General features: G+C 41.0%; 1 protein-coding gene and 1 long non-coding RNA gene across 3 annotated transcripts in view; one reads left to right on the top strand and one right to left on the bottom strand.

The window, feature by feature from the left end:
• Positions 1 to 24,472, top strand: part of ECHDC1 (ethylmalonyl-CoA decarboxylase 1) — a 62,936-nt gene that overhangs the window by 8,380 nt on the left and 30,084 nt on the right. For both annotated transcript variants that reach the window (XM_034669104.1, XM_034669105.1), the window contains exons 2-4: positions 16,326 to 16,547; positions 17,825 to 17,967; positions 23,764 to 23,816. In XM_034669104.1, the coding sequence (XP_034524995.1) occupies positions 16,326 to 16,547; positions 17,825 to 17,967; positions 23,764 to 23,816 (418 nt within the window). The remainder of the gene's footprint in view (positions 1 to 16,325; positions 16,548 to 17,824; positions 17,968 to 23,763; positions 23,817 to 24,472) is intronic.
• On the bottom strand, positions 1,726 to 24,472 carry LOC117803988. Its single transcript, XR_004628129.1, has 3 exons — positions 24,439 to 24,472; positions 5,664 to 5,821; positions 1,726 to 1,816 (listed from the first exon to the last, which is right to left on the bottom strand). It is a non-coding gene; the product is annotated as an uncharacterized LOC117803988 (long non-coding RNA).

Below are 24,472 nucleotides of genomic sequence, written 5' to 3'. Positions count from 1 at the left end.
AGGCAGGGAGCAACCGAGAAGCAGGAGGATTAAGCATAGAGGTCCCGCCAAGGGGAGAAGCCACGTTACCCAAGTATGGGGGTCCAGGCCCCATATGGAGGTGTCTTGGTGCCTTGCTCGGATCCGGTCCTTGAGTTCCTGGATCTTGGAGGTAGTTTGGTAGGACCCACCGCTTGGGAGGCCCAGCTATTACCTATGGGCGCCCATTTGAGGTTGTTGATGTGTACCCACGCCTGGTGTCCCAACAGCTTTGCCACAGTTGGGGTGGTAAGGATGACAGTGTGAGGCCCTGTCCATCACATCTGCAAGGAGCCTGGTTGCAGATTTCTGAGGAGGACCTGGTCCCCTGGAATAGCCCTTGAGTGGGGGCTTCCTTATGGTCACGGTCGTTCGGAGCAGGGATGACAGCATCAGCATGAGCTCTCAGGAGGGCCCACAGGAGGGTGAGGTAAGGCAGGTAGTACAGGAGAGGTGGGGGAATGGCTGGGAGGTTGTGGTTTATAAGGAAGGGTCGGCCGTACAGCAGCTCAAATGGGCTCAACCCTGAAGGTCCACGGGGGGTTTCCCTAAGCCTGGTGAGGGCCAGGGGCAAAAGTGTGGGCCATGAGAGATGGGTCTCTAAGGTCAGTTTAATGAGCTGAGCCTTAACCATCCCGTTGGCCTTTTCCACCTTACCCGATGACCAAGGGTGGTATGAAATGTGGAGTTTCCAGGTGACGTTGAGGCTTTCAGCTACCTGCTGAGTCACACTAGAGATGAAAGCGGATCCGTTGTCCGACTGGAGAGTTCGGGGTAGTCCAAAACCTCGGGATGATGTGTTCAATGAGAGTTGTGGCTACGATATCTGCCGTTTCCCGGGCTGTGGGGTATGCCTCGATCCAGCCTGTGACTGTATCAACCATGGTTAATAGGTATCGGAAGGTTTTGTGGCAGGGCATATGAGTGAAGTCCAGCTGCCAGTCTTCCCCCAGCTGGTGGCCACGGAGTTGATGGTTGGGCCCTGGTCTGCAGATTCCGCCCTGTGCATTTACGGCCACAGAGTTGATGGTTGGGCCTTGGTCTGCGGATTCCGCCCTGTGCATTTACGGCGGAACAGGTTTTACAGGCTCTGTGAACTGTCTCAATTACCCAAGATAAGGAAGTGTGGTGAAAAAGAGGTTGCAGGAACTGGTGGAGGGCCTTTGGGCCAATGTGAAGGGACTGATGAATGTCCGTGATCGTGGGCCAGGTTCTCCAGGAGGGCAATTTTGTTCTGGATGTAAATCCATCCCTTGTCTCCGGGTTTTCCCCCTAGGCCCTGGAGGGTTTGCACCTTCTTTTCAGAGTAATAAGGCCTGTGGGGGGTGTTGAGAAAGAGGATCGGAGCCAAAGAGCTGTTCAGGGCCGTTTGTCTGGCCACTGAGTCTGCCTTGTTGTTACCTTGGGAGACTGGGTCCTTGGAGGTCTGGTGGCTGCGGTAGTGGACTACTGCTACCTCGGTGGGCAAGCTAAGGGCCTCGAGTAATTTGGCAATGAGAGGCCCGCAGGAACCCCCGCTCCTGCCAAAGGACGGAGTGGGTGTGAGTTATGAGATAGGCGTACTTGGAGTCCGTGTATATAATGACTCGCTGTCCCTTAGACAGGTGTAGCGCCCGGGTGAGAGCTATAAGCTCAGCCTTCTGGGAGGTGGTCCCGATAGGAAGGGGAGCTGTTTCTATTACTGCCTCCGAGGTGACTACGGCATAGGCGGCGTGTTTTTGGCCATCCGAGGCCAGGAGGGAGCTGTTGTCCATGAAGAGCACGTGGTCAGGGTTAGGCAACGGCTGATCAGAGAGCCCTGGGTGAGAGGGAGTAAGGTCCTCCAGGAGTTGTGGGCAGGAATGAGTGGGTTCAGGGGTGAGCGAGGGTGCAGGCAACAAAGTAGCAGGGTTTAAGCGAGGGGAGTCAGAGAGAGAAATCTGCAGATTTCCGATGAACAGCAGGTGGTACAGCTGGAGACGGGAGGGGGTTAATTGGGCCAGAGATCGGTGGCTGAGAAGATCCATGAGTTGGTGGGGAGAGTAGGTTATGAGGGGCTGTCCTAGAGTAAGTTTGAGGGCCTCCTTGGTTAGGGAGGCAGCAGCTGCCAGTGCCCTGAGGCAGGGCTGCCATCCTTGGGTGGTGGTGTCTAATTGCTTAGACAGGCTATGGCCCTGTGCGTGGGCCCCACTGGTTGGGCTAGGAGTCCAGTGGCTGAGCCGGAGCACTCATCGGTGAAGAGATGGAAGGGTTTAGAGGGGTCAGGCAGTGTCAAGACTGGCCCGGCAGTAAGGCAGTCCCATAGTTTGGAGAATATGTGCCGAACTGATGTGGGGTCAGTGAGGGGACCCTGGGGGGTCTCCTTGGCCACTTGGTATAAAGTTTGGGCCAGGATCGAGAAATTTGGAATCCAATGTCTAAAAAAACCTACAAGTCCAAGAAAGGAAAGTATCTCATCCACGGTTTGAGGAGGCTGGATTTCCCGGAGAAGGCAGATGTGGTCCCCGGTAAGGGACTTAGAGGTGGGAGTCAGGAAGATACCCATGTACGTGACTGAGGGGGTGCACAGTTGGGCCTTTGAAGGGGTGACCCGGTACCCTTTGCTCCCCAGGAAATTGAGTAGGGTAGAGGTGTCTTCCTGGGATAAGGAGAGAGCGGGGCTGCAGAGAAGGAGATCGTCCACATATTGTAGCAGGGTACTGGCCTTAAGGGCACACTGCTGCAGATCAGTGGCCAATGCCTGACCAAAAATATGGGGACTGTCTCAGAATCCCTGAGGCAGAACTGTCCAGGTCAGTTGCCTGGAGACATGTGTGTCCGGGTCCTCCCAGGTAAAGCCAAAAAGGAAGTAGGAGTCAGGGTGCAGGGGAATGGTAAAGAAGGCATCCTTTAAATCCAGTACCATAAAGTGAGAGGTGTCAGATGGGACGTGGGACAGTAGGGTGTAGGGGTTGGGGACGACAGGATGAAGCGGGACTACGGCCTCATTAATGAGTCGCAGGTCCTGCACCAGTCGGTAAGCCCCCGAGGGTTTACGGACTGGCAGGATAGGGGTGTTACAGGGGGAGCTGATGGGGATCAGGAGTGCCTGCCGTCTCAGCTGGTCTATGATAGGCTTGAGACCCTGACGGTGAGTCAGGGAAATGGGAAACTGTGCTCAGGAGGGGAACTTGGAGCTATCCTTTAGCTGTATTCTAACGGGGGTATGGTGGGAGGCAATGATGGGTTTAGAGGTGTCCATACCTGGGGGTCCACTGTGGGTAGACTATCTGGGGTGGGGGTCGGAGGGGCAGGAAGGAGGGGTAAGACGAGACACTCTGAAGTCGAGGGGGAAGAAGAGAGGCGAATAGTAGCTTGCAGTTTCTGGAGGATGTCCCTTCCCAGTAGGGGGACAGGACAAGAGGGAATTATGAGGAATGAGTGGGAGAAGGGGAAACCATCCAGGCTGCAAGTAAGGGGAAGGGTCTTCCTAGGAGAGGAGGAGGTCCCGTCGATCCCCACGACAGTGACTTGGTGAGGTTCGTGTAGGTCCCGAGTAGGATGGCAGAACTGAGTAGGTAGCCCCCGTGTCCAGCAGAAAGGAGATGGACTTTACCTGCTACCTGGAGTGTGACCCTGGGTTCGGCCTGGGTGAGAGGGGTGGCTGAGTCTGGGCTCTGTCAATCANAACTGAGTAGGTAGCCCCCGTGTCCAGCAGAAAGGAGATGGACTTACCTGCTACCTGGAGCGTGACCCTGGGTTCGGCCTGGGTGAGAGGGGTGGCTGAGTCTGGGCTCTGTCAATCATCCTCCAACCCGAGCAGCTGGAAGGCCAGACTTACCGTCTCGGGGTTGCCCCCACGTCGAGGCGCTGAGGATTCCTCGAGGTTAGGACAGTCTGATTTCCCATGTCCCATCATGTGGCACTGAGGACATGGTCGAGTTGGCGCCTTTGGGTTGGGACGTTGACGAGCCCAGTGTCCCTTGGCTCCGCATTTGAAGCAGGCCCCCGGAGGGGTGCAGCTGGCTGCTCTTCTCTGTTGGCTTCTGGAGCCGGCCAGCCGCAGGGCTGCTACCAAGGCCTGAGTCTGTAGCTGAACCTTCTGCTGGAGCCTGGCCTGCCATTTAAGTTCGGCTGCCTCCTCTCAGGAGTTAAAGACTTTAAATGCCATTTTCACCAGGTCGGAAATGGGGGTCTTGGGGCCCTCCTCGGCCTTTTTAAATTTTTTCCAAATGTCTGGCACCGATTGGGAGATGAAATGAGTGGCCAGGACCGTGGCCCCCGCCGGAGAGGCTGGATCTAAGCGGGTGAACTGAGTCAAAGCCTCGGTCAGTCAGTTAAGGAATACGGCAGGGTTTTCGTCAGGGGTCTGAATAACCTCCCTGATCTTATCATAGTTAACAGCTTTATTGGAGGCCGCCTGCATTCCGGCAATAAGGCATTGGATCATGCAGTCGCGGTGCCAGCGGCCATCTTGGCCGTTCTGGTAGTGCCAGCCAGGTTCCACGGCTGGGACTGCCTGAGCGCCGACCGGCATGGTGGCGTCAGTAAGATGGACCTGATCGGCATGTTCTCGGGCGGCAGCCTGGATATGTTCCCTCTCCTCAGTGGTGAGGGTGGTGGTTTGGACAACATGTAAGTCGTGCCAGGTAAGGTCATAGGCTTGGGCCAAATACTGGAATTCCTTAATGAAATTGTCTGGGTTGGCCAAGAAAGAGCCCAGGTGCTTTTCAATTTGGGAGAGGTCCTGCAGGGAGAAGGGCGCATGGACTCAGATGACCTCTTCGGCCCTGGTGACCTCCCTCAGGGGACAAACCAGGTTGGGGGAAGGATTCTGGGACCGGGTACGAGCGGAGATGGGAGGGGAAGGGAGAGGGTTGGGGGGTGAGCGGCTCGGTGGCGGTCCCAAGGGGTAGAACTTCAGGAGCTGTTTGAGTAGCCGGAGTTAGGGACGGCTCTGGGGTCTGCGGGGGATTAGGGAATACAGGCGGCTGAGGAACGGGATGGTAAGGGGGGGGTGGAGGTACAGGGGGGACCCTTATGGGGGGCCCCGAGAGGTTCTCAGGAGGTTCAGAGAGAGGAGAGAGAGAGGGTGGATCAGGGTCCTTGGGAGCAGTAGGCAGAAGGGTTGGAGGGGGAGAGCAGGCAAGGAGGACCTGAGAGGTCGAACAGCGGGAGCCTAGTGAAGGCTGAGAGCGTAAGGCCCAGAAAGCCTGGACATAGGGGACCTTGGACCATTTGTCTTGGCATCTACAGAGTTTGTCAAGATCCATGAGCACCTGATAATTGAAGGTGCCTTTGGGAGGCCATTGCGATTGGTTGTCCAATTGATATTGGGGCCAAGCGACAGTACAGTAATGTATGAGGCATCGCCTTTGTAGGTCCTGATCCAATTTTAGGGTTCGCAGATTGGCCAGGAGACAGCCCAGTGGCGTTTTAGGGTCGAATTTGGACTGGGAGGTTCCCATGGCCCCTTCACCTAGCAACTCAGGGCACGGAGGAAGGCGTCCCCTCGCCCGTGTGCTGGGTTGTTGTTTGGAAGGGAAGGTAGTTGCCGCAGAATGGGGACGTCTCCTGATTCCTTGGAACTAGGGGGGCCACCAGGTGGCCAGAGGGGGGTTGCCCTGACGCGGCCGCAATTAGGACAGGGCATCCCGGAGAAGGATTGGGAACCAGGGAACACTCACCACAGCGGGCTTCGAGAGATGTTTGGAGAGAGAGAGAGAGAAGTCCCAGTCTGCTTGAGAGGAGAAGAGAGCTTCCGTGCCAGAGCAGGGGCTCAATCTCCTCCTGGGTTTCGGCACCAAATGTTAGGTTTTTTTTCTTGTCGCCAATGAAATCAAGACTGCAAAGGGAAACATGGTCCAGAGGATGAGCTTTATTGCAAGCACCCTTGGGCGAGGTTCTGCGACTCGGGAAAGAGTGTTGAGTCAGGGAAGTCGTGCCCAGGGCAGGGCAGCGAGGGTTTTTCTTGGGCACCGCTGGGGGTGGGGGAAAGTCTGTCTTGGAGAGTCATGGCAGGGTTTTGTTGGGTCCTGCTGAGGGTGAGGAAAGTTGGTAGGACGGGTTTTGGTTTCCCGCCTAGGTTTTGGTTTAAATCTTGGTGGGAGAGTCGGTTATCTTGGCGGGAGAGTCGGCCATCTTGGGTGTCTTGGCCCCTTTTCTCGGCCAGCCCAACGCAGAGTAACAATTATCAAGATGATGTATAGGCTTGAGAAAAATATTAACAAAAATATAGAATCTCTAAGGGCTGAAATGAGAACGAATCTGGCAGAAATTAAAAATTCTATGAGTAAAATGCACTCTAAACTGGATGCTCTGACTGCCAGGGTAAACGAGGCAGAAGAATGAATTAGTGAGTTAGAGGATGAGATGATAGAAAAGAAGGAAAGAGAAATAACATGGGGAAAAAAACTCCTTTTTCATGAAAAAAAGCAACAGGAGATTACTGACTCAATGAAACGTCCCAATGTCAGAATTATCAGCATCCCCAAGGGGGTGGTGAAAGAGAGAGGTCTAGAAGAGATATTTGAACAAATTGTAGCTGAGAACTTCCCCAATCTGGTGAAGGAAACAATCATTTGTGTCCAAGAGGCAGAGAGGATCCCTCCCAAGATCAATGAGAACAGACCAACAGCACGACATAAAATAGCGCAATTTGCAAATCTTAGATCCAAGGAAACAACCTTGAAAGCGGCGAGGGGGAAGAGATTCCTTATGTACAGAGGGAGGAATATCAGAATAATGTCAGACCTGTTTACAGAGACCTGCCATGCCAGAGAGGGCTGGCAAGACATATTCAGAGCACTAGGTGAGAAGAACATGCAGCCAAGGATACTATATCCAGCAAAGCTGTCATTCAGAATGGATGGAGAGACGAGCTTCCAAGACCGGCAGAAACTGAAAGAATATGTGACCACCAATCCAGCCCTACAAGAAATATTAAGGGGGGGGTTGTATAAAAGTAGAGAGACCCCAAGAGTGATACAGAACAGAAATGTGCAATCTATAGAAACAAGGACTTCACAGGCAACACGACAACATTAAAATCATATCTTTCAATAATCACTCTCCATGTAAATGGCCTAAATGCTCCCATAAAACGCCACAGGGTTGCAGATTGGATAAAAAGACATGACCCATCCAAATGCTGTCTACAAGAGACTCATATTTTTTTTTAAGATTTTATTTATCTGTTTGACAGAGAGAGACAGCCAGCGAGAGGGGGAACACAAGCAGGGAGAGTGGGAGAGGAAGAAGCAGGCTCCCAGTGGAGGACCTGATGTGGGTCTCAATCCCAGAATGCCAGGATCACGCCCTGAGCCGAAGGCAGACACCCAACGACTGAGCCACCCAGGCGCCCCTACAAGAGACTCATTTTGAACCAAAAGATACATCCAGACTGAAAGTGAAGGGATGGAGAACCATTTTTCATGCCAATGGACCTCAAAAGAAAGCTGGAGTAGCAATTCTTGTATCAGACAAATTAGATTTTAAGCTAAAGACTGTAGTTAGAGATACAGAAGGACACTGTATTATTCTTAAAGGGTGTATCCAACAAGAGGCTCTATCAATTATAAATATCTATGCCCCAAACAGGGGAGCAGCCAATTACATAAGCCAACTGTTAACCAGAATAAAGAGACATATAGATAATAACACATTAATAGTAGGGGACCTCAACACTCCACTCTCAGCAATAGGCAGATCATCTAAGCAGAAAATCAACAAAGAAACAAGAGCTTTGAATGATATACTGGACCAGATGGACCTCATAGATATATACAGAACACTACACCCCAGAACTGAATACTCATTCTTTTTGAATGCACATGGAATTTTCTTCAGAATAGACCATATACTGGGTCACAAAACAGGTCTCAACTGATACCAAAAGACTGAGATTATTCCCTTCATATTCTCAGACCACAATGCTTTGAAACTGGAACTCAATCACAAGGAAAAATTTGGAAGAAACTCAAACACTTGGAAACTGAGGACCATCCTGCTTAAGAATGATTGGGTAAACCAGGGAATTAAAAAAGAACTGAAGCAATTTATGGAAACCAATGAGAACAAAAACATGTCAGTCCAAAACCTATGGGACACTGCAAAGGCAGTCCTAAGGGGGAAATACATAGCCATCCAAGCCTCACTCAAAAGAATAGAAAAATCTAAAATGCCATCCTCATACTCACACCTTAAACAGCTGGAGATGGAACAAAAGAACAGGCCTAAGCCATGCATGAAAGGACAACTGATTAAGATTAGAGCAGAGATCAATAAATTAGAAACCAGAAATACAGTAGAGCAGATCAACAAAACTAGAAGCTGGTTCTTTGAAAGAATTAATAAGATCGATAAGCCACTGGCCAGACTTATTCAAAAGAATAGAGAAAGGATGCAAATTAATAAAATTATGAATGAAAGAGGAGAAATCACGACTAACACCAAGGAAATAGAAACAATCATTAGAAACTATTATCAAGGGGCGCCTGGGTGACTCAGTTGTTAAGTGTCTGCCTTCAGCTCAGGGCATGATTNATATTGAAAACCCAAAAGTTTCCACCCCCAAATTACTAGAACTCAAACAACAATTCAGTAATGTGGCAGGATACAAAATCAATGCTCAGAAATCAGTTGCATTTCTATACACTAACAATGAGAATGAAGAAAGAGAAATTAGGGAATCAATTCCATTACGGTAGCACCAAAAACCATAAGGTATCTCAGAATAAACTTAACCAGAGAGGTAAATGATCTATACTCTAGAAACTACAAATCACTCTTGAAAGACATTGAAGAGACACAAAAAGATGGATCATGGATCGGAAGAATAGACATAGTTAAAATGTCTATGCTACCCAGAGCAATCTACACTTTCAACGCCATCCTGATCAAATACCAATGACATTTTTCAAAGTGCTGGAACAAACTATCCTAAAATTTGTGTGGAACCAGAAAAGACCCTGAATCGCCAAGGAAATGTTGAAAAGGAAAAACAAAGCTGGGGGCATCACGTTGCCTGATTTCAAACTATACTACAAAGCTGTGATCACGAAGACAGCATGGTACTGGCACAAAAACAGACACATAGACCAATGGAACAGAATACAGACTCCAGAAATGGACCCTCAACTCTATGGTCAACTAATCTTTGACAAAGCAGGAAAAAACATCCAGTGGAAAAAGGACAATTTCTTCAATAAATGGTGTTGGGAAAATTGGACAGCCAAATACAGAAGAATGAAACTTGACCACTGTCTCACACCATACACAAAGATAAACTCCAAATGGATGAAAGACCTCGATGTGAGAAAGGAATCCATCAAAATCATAGAGGAGAACATAGGCTGTAACTTCTTTGACATCAGCCACAGCATCTTCTTTCATGACACATCGCCAAAGGCAAGGGAAACAAAAGCAAAAATGAACTTTTGGGATTTCATCAAGATAAAAAGCTTCTGCACAGCCAAGGAAACAGTCAAAAAAACAAAGAGGCAACCCACAGAATGGGAGAAGATATTTGCAAATGACGCTACAGATAAAAGACTGGTATCCAAGATCTATAAAGAACTTCTCAAATTCAATACCCAAGAAACAAATAGTCAAATCAAAAAATGGGCAGAAGATATGAACAGACACTTTCCAATGAAGACATACAAATGGCTAACAGACACATGAAAAAATGTTCAACATCATTAGCTATCAGGGAAATTCAAATCAAAACCACCTTGAGATACCACCTTACACCGGTTAGAATGGCAAAAATTGATAAGGCAAGAAACAACAAATGTTGGAGATGATGTGGAGAAAGGGGAACCCTCCCTCTTACACTGTTGGTGGGAATACAAGTTGGTACAGCCACTTTAGAAAACAGTGTGAGGTTTCCTTCAAGATGTTAAAAATAGAGCTACCCTATGACCCAGCAATTGCACTACTGGGTATTTACCCCAAAAATACAGACGTAGTGAAGAGTCATAGCAGCGTTGTCCACAATAGCAAAACTGTGGAAGGAGTCGAGATGCCCTTCAACAGACGAATGGATAAAGAAGATGTGGTCCATATATACAATGGAATATTACTCAGCCATCAGAAAGAATGATTACCCCACATTTGTGTCAACGTGGTTGGGACTGGATGAGATTATGCTAAGTGAAATAAGTCAAGCAGAGAAAGACAGTTATCATATGGTTTCACTCATTTGTGGAACATAAGAAATAGCAGGGAGATCGGTAGAAGAAGCATGGGGAAAATGAAGGGGGTGGTAAACAGAGGGGGAAATCAACCACTAGAGACTATGGACCCTGGGAAATAAACTGCGGGTTTTAGAGGGGAGGGAGTGGGGGATTGGGCTAGCCCAGTGATGGGTATTAAGGAGGGCATGTATTGCATGGGGGACTGGGTGTTATATGCAAACAATGAATCTTGGAACACTATATCAAAAACTAGTGATGTACTGTACGGTGAATAACATATCATAATAAGGAAGGGAGGGAGGGAGGATGGAAGGAAGGAAGCAAGCAAGCAACCAGTGCAGATTTGATCCTTATCATAACTATGAAGGCTATGGGTCAACTTTCTGGGCCAAAGATGAACATTTTTTGGCTTCTATCCCTCATCTGTTGGCGATGAGAAAATTATTCACATGGCTGGAGCTTATGAACATAAATCCATCTTGTTGTGAAGATATTGGTTTTGTTAAATTTGTTTCAAGCCCCAATGCTTGTCATTCTCAGTAACTTCTGAGATTTTTAGTGTAGACTTCTTTTGCCAGCTCAAGAGATCTCGAGGCAACTTGATATTTACATATGGGTGATAATCTAGGAAGCCTCCAGAATCCTTGTGTTTTTTCATAACTACTTCATACTTAGTAATAACATGTTATTTTTGAAGTTTTTCTCTCCAGTCCCACTTCCCATAGACCTAAATTTTCTATCTTTATTACTTGATTTCCCCTTTAGTTTCATGCTCAAATCATGAGAAGCCACCTTATTTAAAATTTTTTCAATCTCTTTGAAAATGTGTACATAGATTTGTACTTCTATGGGTGTACTTTTGAGGTATATGATTAGGAATGTTAAATAGCTAAAAAATAAATAGAAATATCTTGAAATTAATTGAAATATTTAACATTACAATTCTATGTACTTGAGATCAAGAATGCTTTCAACAAAAGGATTTGTCCTTGTCCAGTTTTGCTTTCAGTTAAAGGGTTATTAGTATATTTGATTTTCTAGTGATGCTAGATAACTAATGACCATAATTATGGAGGTACTTCCTTTCCATAGACAGAAGAACTTTTACTCTCTTTTGGAAAAGCAGGGAACTATGCCTTTGAATCAGGCTTAAGTTTTGAGAACTGGGGCTATGCAAGGGAAAGAAATAAGGTAGATATGGGGAATAACATGCAATAATATTTGCAGGAAAATTATTTCAAATGAATCATTGTTTACAGTGATGCCAATAGCATGTGGTAATAATAGTATTTAGAGATTGCCTCATTTTCTTCAGTTTTACAGTATCCTGTAATTTTCCTATCTGCCCAATAATTTTATGTAGTACCAATAAAGTACCTTTTATTGCACTAATACAGGGGGTGGGAACATTTATAAGTTTATTGTGCATTTATTGTGTGTCATTATACATTTCTTTGTTATAATTGGATTCTTTTGTCCATTTTGAAATTTATTTCAAAAATCTTGCAATGTCTCTTGAATTAACTGAAAATGTTACAGAATTATGTTGGATAAGCATTCCTTCTAGCTTTCAAGATCTTTAAGAAGCTTTAGATACCTTAGAACCAGTTAATACCATAGAATCTATCATCTTAATTGTATCATATTCTAATCTGATAGGATTGGCAGTAGGATGGGAGAATGGTATACAAGTAAGCATATTACATGGGTTTTGGAAAAGGAGTATAAAATTGGCACCAGGTAAAGATATTAAAGGTAATTTTAAGTACTTAGAGATTTTATTTTGCAACTTGTAATATTTGACTACTTTGCTAGGTTGCTTATTAGGTCTGTTTATCACCTTGACCCAGACCGGTATTACTCAGAATCCATAAGTGGGTCCTTTGTGGTTTTATTATTCTTTACTGATAGATTAATGTCAATTACTATAGCCACAGGCAAATAGTGACTTTTTTTGTGGGGGGAGAAAAGGAGCATGGACATGTCTAGTTTTTTTGAGAGAGAGAAAGCATGAGCAAGGGAGTGGGGGTAGGGGCAGAGAGATAGAATTTTTCAAGCAGACTACCTGCTTCCAACCCAGGACTCAATTCCACAACCCATGAGATCATGAGATCATGAGATCATGAGATCATGACCTGAGTCGAAACCAAGAGCGGGTCGCTTAACTGACTGAGACACCCAGGCGCCCCAGTCATGTTCTGTTCTAAATAAACACTTGTCTGCTTACTTCCATGCATGTGAGCACTTCACATCCTTTCCACTTAGTCTGCATATTTTCTTTTTAATTTCTAATCATTTTTATTCCAGAATGGGGAGACAATGCCTAGATCTATTGCAGCCTAAACTACAATAAATAGAGCCTCTTTCCCTGTTCCTCTTTTCCCATAAGTTTCAGGAATGAATTGATAAGAACCTAAAAGAATTTGCTTCTGGATAGAATCCTTGAAATCTTAACCCTGTTAGGAATAACCCCGGTAGTTGTGAAAAATAATTCTGAAAGCTGTTACATGGATGGATGAATGTCCAAGTTGAATATTGATGAGAGAGTCTAAGAACAAATTTTACTAAGTTCCAGAGCACTAAGCTCCACCTCTAGGTTAAATAACTTCTGGGTTCAAAGAATTTCTTATAGTTAAGGTGCTCTTAAAGCCTTTTAGGAAGTGCTTCAGAGGGCTTCTTACTTAGATTGCCAGTGGTCCAAGATCTCAGCTTTTGTGTTCAAACACTTGAAAGTAACTGTAAATTTTCTTTAAAATACTCAGGGGAAGCAGAAGTGCCCTTCCAGTAGGAAAGAAAGAGGATTAACTGTTAAGACCATAAGTAGTTTGATAGTAAGAATAAAGTTATGGCAGTTGAAAGCCACAGCACTTACGATAGCAACTTAGGACACCTTTTTTCTTGGAAAAATAGCATTAAGGTCTTATTCTTGGATATTGTTTTCAAAGACAGCAAGCAACTTACTACCATTCTTTTTTGTTAAACCCTCTCCCATGTATCACAGCACATTAGGTCATACTGTATCTAATATGAATTACATTTTAATTTTTTGGATGATATTTCAGGAACATCTTGGTCTCCTCCATATTGTATTCAAAGTCACCTTAATGAGGAAATTTTGAAATACTGTTTCCAAGTTCTTAAAGTATATCTGTTTAGGGGCGCCTGGGTGGCACAGCAGTTAAGCGTCTGCCTTTGGCTCAGGGCGTGATCCCGGCGTTATGGGGTCGAGCCCCACATCAGGTTCCTCCGCTATGAGCCTGCTTCTTCCTCTGCCACTCCCCCTGCTTGTGTTCCCTCTCTCGCTGGCTGTCTCTATCTCTGTCGAATAAATGAATAAAATCTTTAAAAAAAAATAAAGTATATCTGTTTAGAGGATTGCATTCCGCTGTGTAATGTTTTTAGATACTTACACAGTTACAAGTATTCTGCTGAAACACTTTAACAAAAAAGGTCCTTTCTAAAGTGAAAGAATTTAAAGTGGAAGGGACATCATATTTTAATCTTTAGATGACCTGTTCTCCATCTGCTTCTGATACCATTTTATAACTCACATATTAGAGATATTTCTAAAGGTATAAAACAAGCTTGTGGTGTTCCATTTGGCAACCTGATTATTTATTTTCTTCATTAAGCATTTAAGTGCCTTGTTTGTGTTGAGCACTATACTAGGCCCTAGCAACAGAGGGTATGTACCTCAGAGAACTGCTCTCAGGAAACTTTCTGTCTGGTGCGAAGGACAAAAATAAAATTAAAATGATGTGTAAAATGTGTTAAAATGTAATCATATAATGGGATGGGATAAATAAAAGGGGAATAATTATCTCTGCTTAGGAAATCACTGAGGAGGAAGTTTAGGAATTTAAAGATGATTAGGTACTTACCAGGTCAGTGAGGAAGGAAAAACATTATATGGGAATGTAATAATGTAAAATAGCAGGGTAAATTTGTGGAATTCTAGTTGTTTGGTGTCCATGTAGACTGTGCCTAGAGATGTTATGAGATTCAAGATAACAGTAAGGGCCCAAACAAAGTGAGCTTTGGTCTTGATCCTTTTGTTAGTAGAAAGCTACTGAAAAAACCTTACATTTGGAATAACTTGATCGGATTACAGAGATAGCTTTGATTTTAAGGAGTAGTGTGAAACTAATTGGTGACATGTATGTTATGTAATGAGGCTTAAACTATGTTGGTAGTAGAAGGAATAAAGGATGGGAAAGATAAAGAAGATGACATTTTACAGGTAGGTTGAATATGGGAGATGAAGGAAGGGAAGGAGATTTGGTTTTCTGTGGCCTACAGCACTGATGATATTATAGACAGTTAAGGGAAGGAGTAAAGAAGGAGCAACAGGTTTTAGGAGAAGGTTTTGACAACAATTTTGAGAAGCCTGTGGTACATCTAGAGGTGAGGAATAAGGAATTAGATTTCTGTTTGAGTTAGGAGTACACAGGTATAAAGTTTCTACTGGAGATGGAAATATGGGATTTGTTGTTTTATGAGTTTTAATAAAAGCTACAGGAAAATAAATAAAAGGACTCCAACAAATCAATCATAAAGAGGCAATAATAGAAAAAATGTGCAAAAAGCTTTAACAGGCACTTTAGAAAATATATGCAAATAACCAATAAGCATATGAAAATGGAGCTTGACTTCATTAGACATCATCAAAATGCAAAGTGAAACCACAATGACATACCACTCTTTCGAATGCCTAAATTGAAAAGAAAATAGAAAAAGATGTTAGCAGGTGATGGCAAGATTGTGAAACAACTAGAACTTTCACTAGCTGTGGAAATACCCATTTATATTGGTACAACCATTTTGGAAAACTCTTTGGTATCTTTTCAAGTTGAACAGATGCAATAATGGGAATCCGGCTGTGGGTGGTTGTGTGTGAGAGAGAGAAAGAGAGGGAGAGAGGAAAGGAGAGAGGAAAAGAGGGGAGAGAGAGACAGGTGAATATTGATATGTAGAGTTTGCTGATATTCCTGCCATGATCAATTTCAAGCCATCAGTGGTTTAAAAAACCAACTTGAAAATTCTTTAATGTTTAGCAATCAGTATAAGTCAGCTGCAGCCCAACCAAATAATTCCATTTTTAGATACAGCCAACAGAAATATATCTATTGGAATAAATTGTGGTCTATTCATGTAATAAAATATGACAATGGGAGGAATAAACTATTTAGACTGTAATTACATATAATAACCATAATGGATGTCACAAACACAGTTGAAACCAGGCACAGAAGGCTATATACTATTCAATTTGTATAAAATTCAAAAACACAAACCAATCTAGGGTATTAGAAGTCGGGGTAATTATTATCCTTTTTGGAGTTGTGATAGAGAGGACACAACAGACCTTTGAGCTTCATGGTTTTTGTTTTGTTTTCACGTTCTGTTTCTTGATCTGGGTGTTATTGACTTGAGTGTATTTACCTTGTGAAATTCATTGAGGTATAACTTATGACTTGTATACTGTTTGAATGTATGTTTTATGTCAACAAAAATACTTACAAAGGGCAAAAACCCTTATGGGCAGAAATGAGACTATCCAGGATGTATATATAAAGTGAGAAGAGAAGAGTGACAAAATGCTGGGCAACACAAGAAACCACGCACACATTCCTATTTCTTTCCCCATATTCCTCAGGGTTTCCTATGAAAGTTGCATAAGGTAAGAATAATGCTGAGAATGAAATTTCTATTAGAGAGTAGGATTGCTCCTGTAGCATTCCTGAATAGAGACTGTTTCCAAGAGGACATTGGACTGAATTTATTCTTAGATTTTGCAGAAGTTAAAGAGTTGGAGGAAGAAGAGCTACTATCATGAGAAAGACTTGCCAGGAGGTAGGAGATGGTGCTAAACACAGAACAGCAACATTTTTCTAAACCTTCCCAGTGTATTGGATCCCAGTAAATGCACTGTAACTACATCATCATCTCTCAGTGGTATACTGAAATGGTATACTTTGTGAATTATTTGGTTTGAGAAGGAGGGAAAAGGAAAGGATTTCCATACTGACCATTTCCTCAGAGTGCTTTTAGAAGTGGGGAAGTAGTGCCAATTAAACAGAAAGGTCTGTTAACATATAATATTAGAAAAGCATTCATCTGGACTACTGCATATTTCTCTCTGTTTTCCAGAAATGGCAGGAAATCTTTTGAAGACATCATCTTTGTCTGTAAGGACAAAATTACTACATCAAATGGGAGTGTCACTTTATAATACATCTCATGGCTACCATGAGGAAGAAGTAAAAAAAAAACTTCAGCAGTTTCCTGGTGGATCCGTTGACCTTCAGAAGGAAGACAGTGGCATTGGCATTCTTACTCTGAATAATCCAAGTAAAATGAATGCCTTCTCAGGTATAGAGATCTTTCTTCTGCTAAAGAATGAGACTAAATCTAAGCTGCTATCACATGATTTTAATCTCTACTCTGGTGACAGAACTATATTTCTAAAACACCTAGGACATCCTAGGGTAGGGCTACTACTTTAATTAGGTCATAATTAGCAATTAGAAAGGATAGCTGCATTAGTTACTTGTGAATCAATAACATTAACATTTATTGAGGAACCACTTCATTGTTGGTTACTTCAGAAAATGGCAAAAAGATTAATAGTTCTTGACATCATGGGGTTTATATTCCAAAGTACTGTACGTAGTTTAATGGGGCTTATATAGTTAAGTTTTGAAATCTTGTGGTACAGATTCTTCACCAGTTTTAAACCTCTATCATCATCTTTATATTGGCTTCTAAAGCATTTTCTTAAGCAGAGGAAAGAGTAAACTTAATTATTGATAGCATTATGAACTTTGTGAACTTGGAAGATTACCACTGATAAGAATTATAGTCCCTGCTGTTTCCATTTTAAATCTGTCCATTATAAAGAAGCTCCAGTAGAATTTTGGAATGATACTAAGGTAAAAATTTGATCTATCAATCATAGAATTGATAGTTGGTAGGTGTCTTATTAGCAGCCTGTGAAGTACTTTCATAGTATGCCTTGGGTTAGAGCATAGTTTGTCAACTGTGGAATAAGATGATATGTACTATCCCTTTCCTGAATTAACATCCTATTAAAATAGTTCTCATGTGAGTAGAGTTAGGAATCTTACCTTTGTTTTGAATACCATATACCCAATAGATTGTTAAGATCTTCGTCTTCTGGGGCAGTACTATATTTGAGTTCAGAATACAGGCATAACTCTTGTTATGAGCTTGTTGACTAAGATGTGTGCTGTGTGTACTACTGTGAAGTCAGGTCTATATTTGACTTTGACCCTAAGAAATAGTTTTTTCTTACCACCATGTCCCTTATTCATTCCAATTTTCCTATTCCTAGAATATGTATGATTCTCATTTTCTACCTAACCATGTATTTGTGTGATTTCTTAATTAAGATAGTGAGAAAGATAGAGAGATTACTAACATATTATAAATTTCTAAAGCAGGGACTGTCAAATATACCTCTTTTGTGTATACCCCATGGTACCAACACAATAGACATTTGATAGACATTCAGTTAATATTTGTAGAATGTAGGATCTAAGAATCCTATTTGACTCCTGATAGTTTCTAAATTATTTCTCTTTTTCCAGTATCTTATCTGCTTTCATTCCCCCTCATCTCTCTGGCAGGTGTTATGATGCTACAACTTCTGGAAAAAGTGATTGAATTGGAAAATTGGACAGAGGGGAAAGGTCTCATTGTCCGTGGGGCAAAAAATACTTTCTCCTCAGGATCTGATCTGAATGCTGTGAAAGCACTAGGGACTCCAGAGGCAAGTGTTATATGAATTATGCACTAGATTCCATGTGTTTATCAGCTATCTGTAGCTGAGATATTTATATTTTACATATGGTTATTATGATAGCTACTCCTTAAGATCTTTCCAAGGATCAGAGGTTTTGGTTTTCTCCTTGAGATGAGGTTACAAATAGGGTGAAATAGTGTGGGTGGGGGAGGGGAGGAAGGAAGGACAAGAAGATTCGCAATCACTAAAGCCCATTAAAACCAGCAAGAGTTTGAATTCTTTTAAGTAGAAGACCCTTAGCATCTCATGATGAGGAATTTTATATGAGGTACATATATAAAGTACCCAGCAAGCCTTTGGCACATAGTAGGCTTCAACAAATGCTAACAGTTAAAACATTTGCTTCTGAATTACCCAGATAGAAAAGGAATCCTAATCGTCTTCTGTTATTAGTCTCTTCCATTATTCTCCAAGGAACCTGGGATTCCACCCATATACCCTAGGCAAAAAAAAAATAAAGGGAAAAAAAGTATTCATAGCCATTTAATTATGGGTGTGGGCTCTATGTAATAGGTAATAATGTTTAAATGGTATTCCATAAGTCATATTGCTCTACGTAGTATATGATCTATATTTGCATAAAATTGTGAGGAAAGCACTCTTTTCAGGTAATTTTGATAGACTTGGATTTGAATGCTGGTTTCAATACCTGAGAAAGTGATTGGGCAAATCACTTAATCTTTCTAAATCTTACTTTCCTAATCTAGCAATGAGAATTCTGTACTTCACATAGCTATTGTGAGGATTGAAGATAATGTATATAAAATGTATACTAGGATAGTGTCTGAAAAAGTTAACTGTTATTTTTATTTCAAAGATCTAAGTATTAATAAACATTATTATCCACAGGATGATCCATAATCTGTAGCACCACTAGACTTAGATTTGCTCTGTGTTCAAATGATTAGAGCACTAAGCTGGAGATTTGACTATATGAATTTTTGCCCAAGGTCATCTCATAATTAGCTATATGAGCTGCAAGTTATTTGATTATAATTTTTCATCTCTGGAATGATTGAATTCCTAGCACCTTACTTTGTTCATAAAAGACACTGGATAGAAAGAATGAGATAATAGATTATTTTGGGTCTGATGTAAGTTGGGTAGGAAAACATCCTTAAAAATGTGAAAGGTTATTTTGCTTTCTTTTACTTAAAAGGTTGTTTCTGTCTCTTTAGATCATATGGCCAGGATTTTTTATTTTGTATACATGTAAAAGCTGAAAGCAGAATCATGCTGATTTCTATATACCTAAGAAAGAACTATGAATATGTGTAAAACTGAGATTTAAAATGACCTCAGGAAGGGCTTTTGAGCCTCACACATGTGTGTGAATTGCAGCTGCATGTATAAATGCATCTGCCCCTCACAGCTGAGATACTCTAAGACTTCTAACACTCAGTTATGAACAGCCTTTCTCTAAGTGAAGCGTTTCTTTATCTAATACACTTACTCTTTATTATTGCATATGTATCACTAACATTTTCTTATGTGGTGAATTTGCTTTTCTGAAGATGATGAGATAACTAGAATAGATGATGATTTTAGTAATTGGATTATCATCCCTTCTGATTATAATAAGATACTTGAATGTGATTATTAAATGGCTTTTTAAAAATATATATAATTATGTTGATGTTTTTGCCAGTGTATTTTTTCAATGTTTAAAAAATACTTTATTAGTGAAAATTACCTAATATAGATAGAAGTAGACTAATACAGTGAAACCCTCATGTAGTCATAATAGCAATAATAACCATCAACACTTTATTGTATTTCTCAGTCCACTTTTTAAAAAATGTAACCGGTATCTTAGGAAATTGGTTTCATTTTGGTATTTTTTGTTTTATGAGTAGAAAAAGAGCTCCAACTGTCCCTATTAGGAAGTTAATCCTTGGTTGAAAAAGGTTGAGGCAGGGAGATAGATTAGCCTAACATACACATTAGCCCTGAAAAGTTATGGGACAGAGAAAGAATAAGACAGGAAAAAAATCTAATGTGTTAACCCAATTACAAGAGTTGGATCTGATGCCACAGATGTTCTATAGCCTTTCAGAAGGCAGAAATCATCAAAATCCAATTATAATCTTCAGGATATGGGAAAACAAACCTACTTATTCTGTGGTGAATGGGTATAATTCCTCGAGGAAAAGTCTGGCATTTTAGAAACCTTTATACTCTTAATCTAGCTTAAAGGTAAATATTTTCCTTTGCTCCCTGACCTTTCAGTTACTTTTCTGCCAATTTGTTGTTCTTATTTCTCTGTTGCTTAAATTTCTACGGTGATCTCAAAGTGCTCATCTGTCTTCTTTGCTTTTGCTACTACTATTGTTCAGTTTTAGCCTCATTAATTTATAGACAAATTATTCTAATTTTCTCTAAACCCTCCCATGTATTTTGAGTAAATTAATAAATCCATACAATAAGCACTTAGGGGAAAAAAAGAGAAAGGCTTATTTAATGTTCTAGGATAAGATACTTTTATAGGCTGAGCATTTTTCCACTCAGGATAAATGTGGCTTAGAGTAAATAAGATGTTAACAGTTCCTTTTGGCACTTTGGCGGAACATTGTGCTTCCCATCTTTGTTAGACAAGTAAAAGCTGGAGGAGTAGGTTTGGGTCTCAGGGTATCATTTAGCTGGATGAAAATATCACTGTCTGCAGCAGCTCTTAAAGCTTTGTTTTTGTTACTTTCCAGCTTCCAGCCTTTATTCATCAGAGCAGCTCTAGCTTTTCATTGGTTCCTTTTTTTGAACTTATTATATCACAAGCTGGGTTTTATCTCTCATTGGCTTATTTTCTTCTTACAGACCAGGAAAGGGCCTCAGCATTTAACCATTTTTGGCCCAATGGCTTTGGGGGACAAATCTAATCTTTTTTCTCCCTAGGTCATGTCAGCTACTACAGTGTAATCTCTACTTTACGATACATTTAAAGCCAAAGCATATTCTTTATCCGATTGCCAATACTATTACTGAAACTAATAATAACAGTGCTAGATAACATTTCTTGCTCTATTACTATATATCAGACACTAAGTTCTTTACATGCCAGATGTATTAAATCATTACTAACTACCCTAATGAGATAGGTGCTATTAATATAGGTGAGGAGACTGAAGAACAGAGAGGTTAGGTATCATGCCCAAAGCCAAACTAGCTAGTAAGTAGTAGAGCCCAGATTCAACCTAGGCATTTTAGGTCTAGAGTCTATATTGTTAACCATTGTTCTATACTGCTTTTAAACATTTTTAGTGTGACTTATCTTTTGAATAAGAATTATGACAGTATACAGTCTAATACCTGCTTCACTTTCATTTCTGCCAATTCTAGATGCTTCTGCCAGGATTTTAAGAACTCTAAATCTAGTATAATAGAAAATAGGCCTATTAAAGTTAATTTATTGAGATAATTTAATGGGCTTTATTGCACAAATTTTTTAGGATTCTATTTATTTTTGAGAGAGAGAGTGAGCACCGCAGGAGGAGGGGCAGAGGGAGAGGAGAGAGAGAATCTTAAGCAGATTCCCTGCTGAGCACAGAGCCTGTTGTAGGACTCCATCTCAGACCCATGAAATCATGACCTGAGCCAAAAATCACGAGTTCGCTGCTCAATTGACTGAGCCACACAGGCGCCCCTATTGCATAGTTTTAATAGAATATAAATCAGTCTAGTTTTAAAACTAGCTCTTTGTGCTTGTGTTAATTTTCTTACCAATTTATAATATAGAATGACCTTTGTGATAAAGGCTTTCAATTACGAAATTTATATTTAATTTATGTTGGTTGTTACCTTTCATTGACTGCATTTGTTTTCTAGAATAACATAGTTTTCCATTTAAAATTCATCTGATTCAGTTTACTTCAAAATCAAATATATGCAAAACATTGTATTAGCTTCTAAGGACAAAGAAGGCATTTTGTCAACCTCAAAAGACTTATTGTGTAGACTTAGCAAATGCCATCTTCCCTTCTCCTCTATAAAGCCTTCCCAACTACCTTGACCCAGTTGAAATGAATTGCTTCTTATTTGGTACTTTTCTCAGTTTGTTCAAGCATTTCTTAAAATACTTTGTATAATATAATGTACTTTGATGCAATATAGTTAGGAAATGCATTCCTAGTTAGGAAATAAGGCTGTTGTCATAATCTAAGTATGAATAACATAAGTCTGAGCTAGCGCAGCAGCAGTGCAAACAGGAAAAGAAGGGATTTATATTGGAAATATTTCAGAGGAAATACTTGGCAACTAATTGTGGGTGAACTGTAAAATGGAAGAATCCAAGAAAATACCAAAATTCTGAGCCTTATTGACCAGCAGACCTTTTTTTTTTTAACTCAAAACTCACATTTATGTGATCTCTTACAGAGTATCTAGGTACATTTTCATCTTTCTAACCATCCTTTAAGTCAAATAGAACAAGTATTTTTTATTTGTCATTCCTTCCTTTTGGATGAGGAAACTCAGTTAAGACTTGCTCCAGTTCATGTTATTATTAAGCAGTAGCACTAGGATCCAAACTCAGCTCGTCCACTCCCAGTTGGTTTTGCTGTGCTGAATCTGAAGTCTTGGCAGAATGTGAAATTTCTAGTAGGTTTTGGGAGTTTACATGAAAACAAGAGTTGAAGCAATGGGGGTGGACGATACTTCCAAGGAAGAAATTGTAGATAAAGAAGAGAAAGAGAATCATGGATTGGATTTGGGGGGAATACATGCATTTATAGATATTAAATTACTTATTTATCTGAATAAGAAGAGACAAAGAAGAAAACTCGAAGGGAACAATCAAAGAAATAGGAAGAGAATCAAGAGTGGAAAGTACGGCTAGAAACTGTAAGAGGCCTTTAAAATACAGAAACTGGTCAAAGCAACATACCTATGTTACAGAGATAAGACGATAAGGATAAGGAAAAGTTATTTAACAAATAGATTATTAGAAACCTTTGAGGGGAGTCTTTTGAGAGAAGGCTGAAGACCAGATTACACTAGATTGAAGGAAGTATGTGAGTTAAAAAAGAGAAGGCAGTGAGTTTAGACTACAGTTGACCCTTGGAGAATGCAGGGGTCAGGGCCCCCGAGCCCTGTGCAGTTAAAAATCTGTATATAACTTTTGACTCCCCAATAACTTAAGTTCTAATAGTTTACCATTGAGTGGAACTTACCAATAACATAAACAGTTAACACATATTTTGTATGTTATTTGTATAATATACTGTATTTTTACAAAAAAGTAAGCTACAGAAAATGTTATTGAGAAAATTATAAGGAAGAGAATACACATTCACACATTCACCACATTCACAGTCCTGTACTATAAAAAATCCACATGTAAGTGGATCCATGCCATTCAAACCTGTGTTCAAGGGTCAAATGTACTTTTAAGAAATTTTTAAAATATGTTTATGTTCTTAGGGGATCAGAATTTGGGATAATAGGTGGGTTCATCTTTATGTCTCTTTCTCCCAAATTACCTGAGTAGAATGTAATGCTCTTCTAGGGTATGTGATCTGACTCTCATGCCTAAGTCTTTGCTAATACCTCATGTAGAGCTGAGCTCAAGGAGCCCTAGAAGGTCAACAAAATCTAATACTGCATCATTTGCATTTCTGACACCATCAAAGAGTTTTAAGTGAAAACCTCATTTAAAAAAAAAAGTTGGGTATATTTTTGGCTTCATTACTTTCTAAATCCTGAAAAAAAATAAAAAATTTCTCTTATAATACATTTACATTATACCTTTGTGTTTATGCTTATTCTTTAAAGGATGGAATGGCCTTGTGTATGTTCATGCAAAACACCTTAACAAGATTTATGAGGTAATGTATCTTTTTTTTTTAAATATGAAATCTAAAAAAACAAAAAAAGCTCTTTATTGTTCTATTTTACACCAGTTAGAAAATACCTGGTTTTCAAATTATATTTATTTTAATGGTGAACTGTTTATTTGTGCTATCAAAGACAGTCCTTTAATTAAATGTTAGTGAGGTATGCATAGGTATTTAAAAGAAAGGAGAAGGGAGAGATAAAAAGAATTTTAAGACAACACTTTTCCTAAAGAGAGTTTATTACTAGCTATATTTAGGTATAGACTTGGGAAAGATAGTGATTTTAGATCAGAATAAAAACACTGGTCAAGAGACGACACATAAAGATTCCCTTATATTCAAAATTAGAGTGTATAGTGAAGTGATCTATATCCAAGGAGAGAGAAAAAGAACTATGGATTGGTGAAGGTTTGTACAGATTTTTGAGGAAAATGGATTCACTTTGCATCTAGATGAAGAAAAAAAAGGAAGGAAATTCTTCTTGGCCTATCACTATGCATTTGGGGTTACAAACTGACATGCTTTGGCTAATTAGCTTTCTACCTCTGTATTCCAAATGTAAATAATGTAAAAATTATAAAAACTAAGGCTTCATATTATTTAGCATACTTACTAGTTGGACATCATTCTGGTTTTGGTGCTTTTCA

The sequence above is a fragment of the Ailuropoda melanoleuca genome, chromosome 10 (assembly GCF_002007445.2).
Source record: "Ailuropoda melanoleuca isolate Jingjing chromosome 10, ASM200744v2, whole genome shotgun sequence".
NCBI classification, from domain to species: Eukaryota; Metazoa; Chordata; class Mammalia; order Carnivora; family Ursidae; genus Ailuropoda; species Ailuropoda melanoleuca.
The sequence above is the reverse complement of the archived record's forward strand: the minus strand, read 5'-3'. Positions and strand labels throughout refer to the sequence as shown.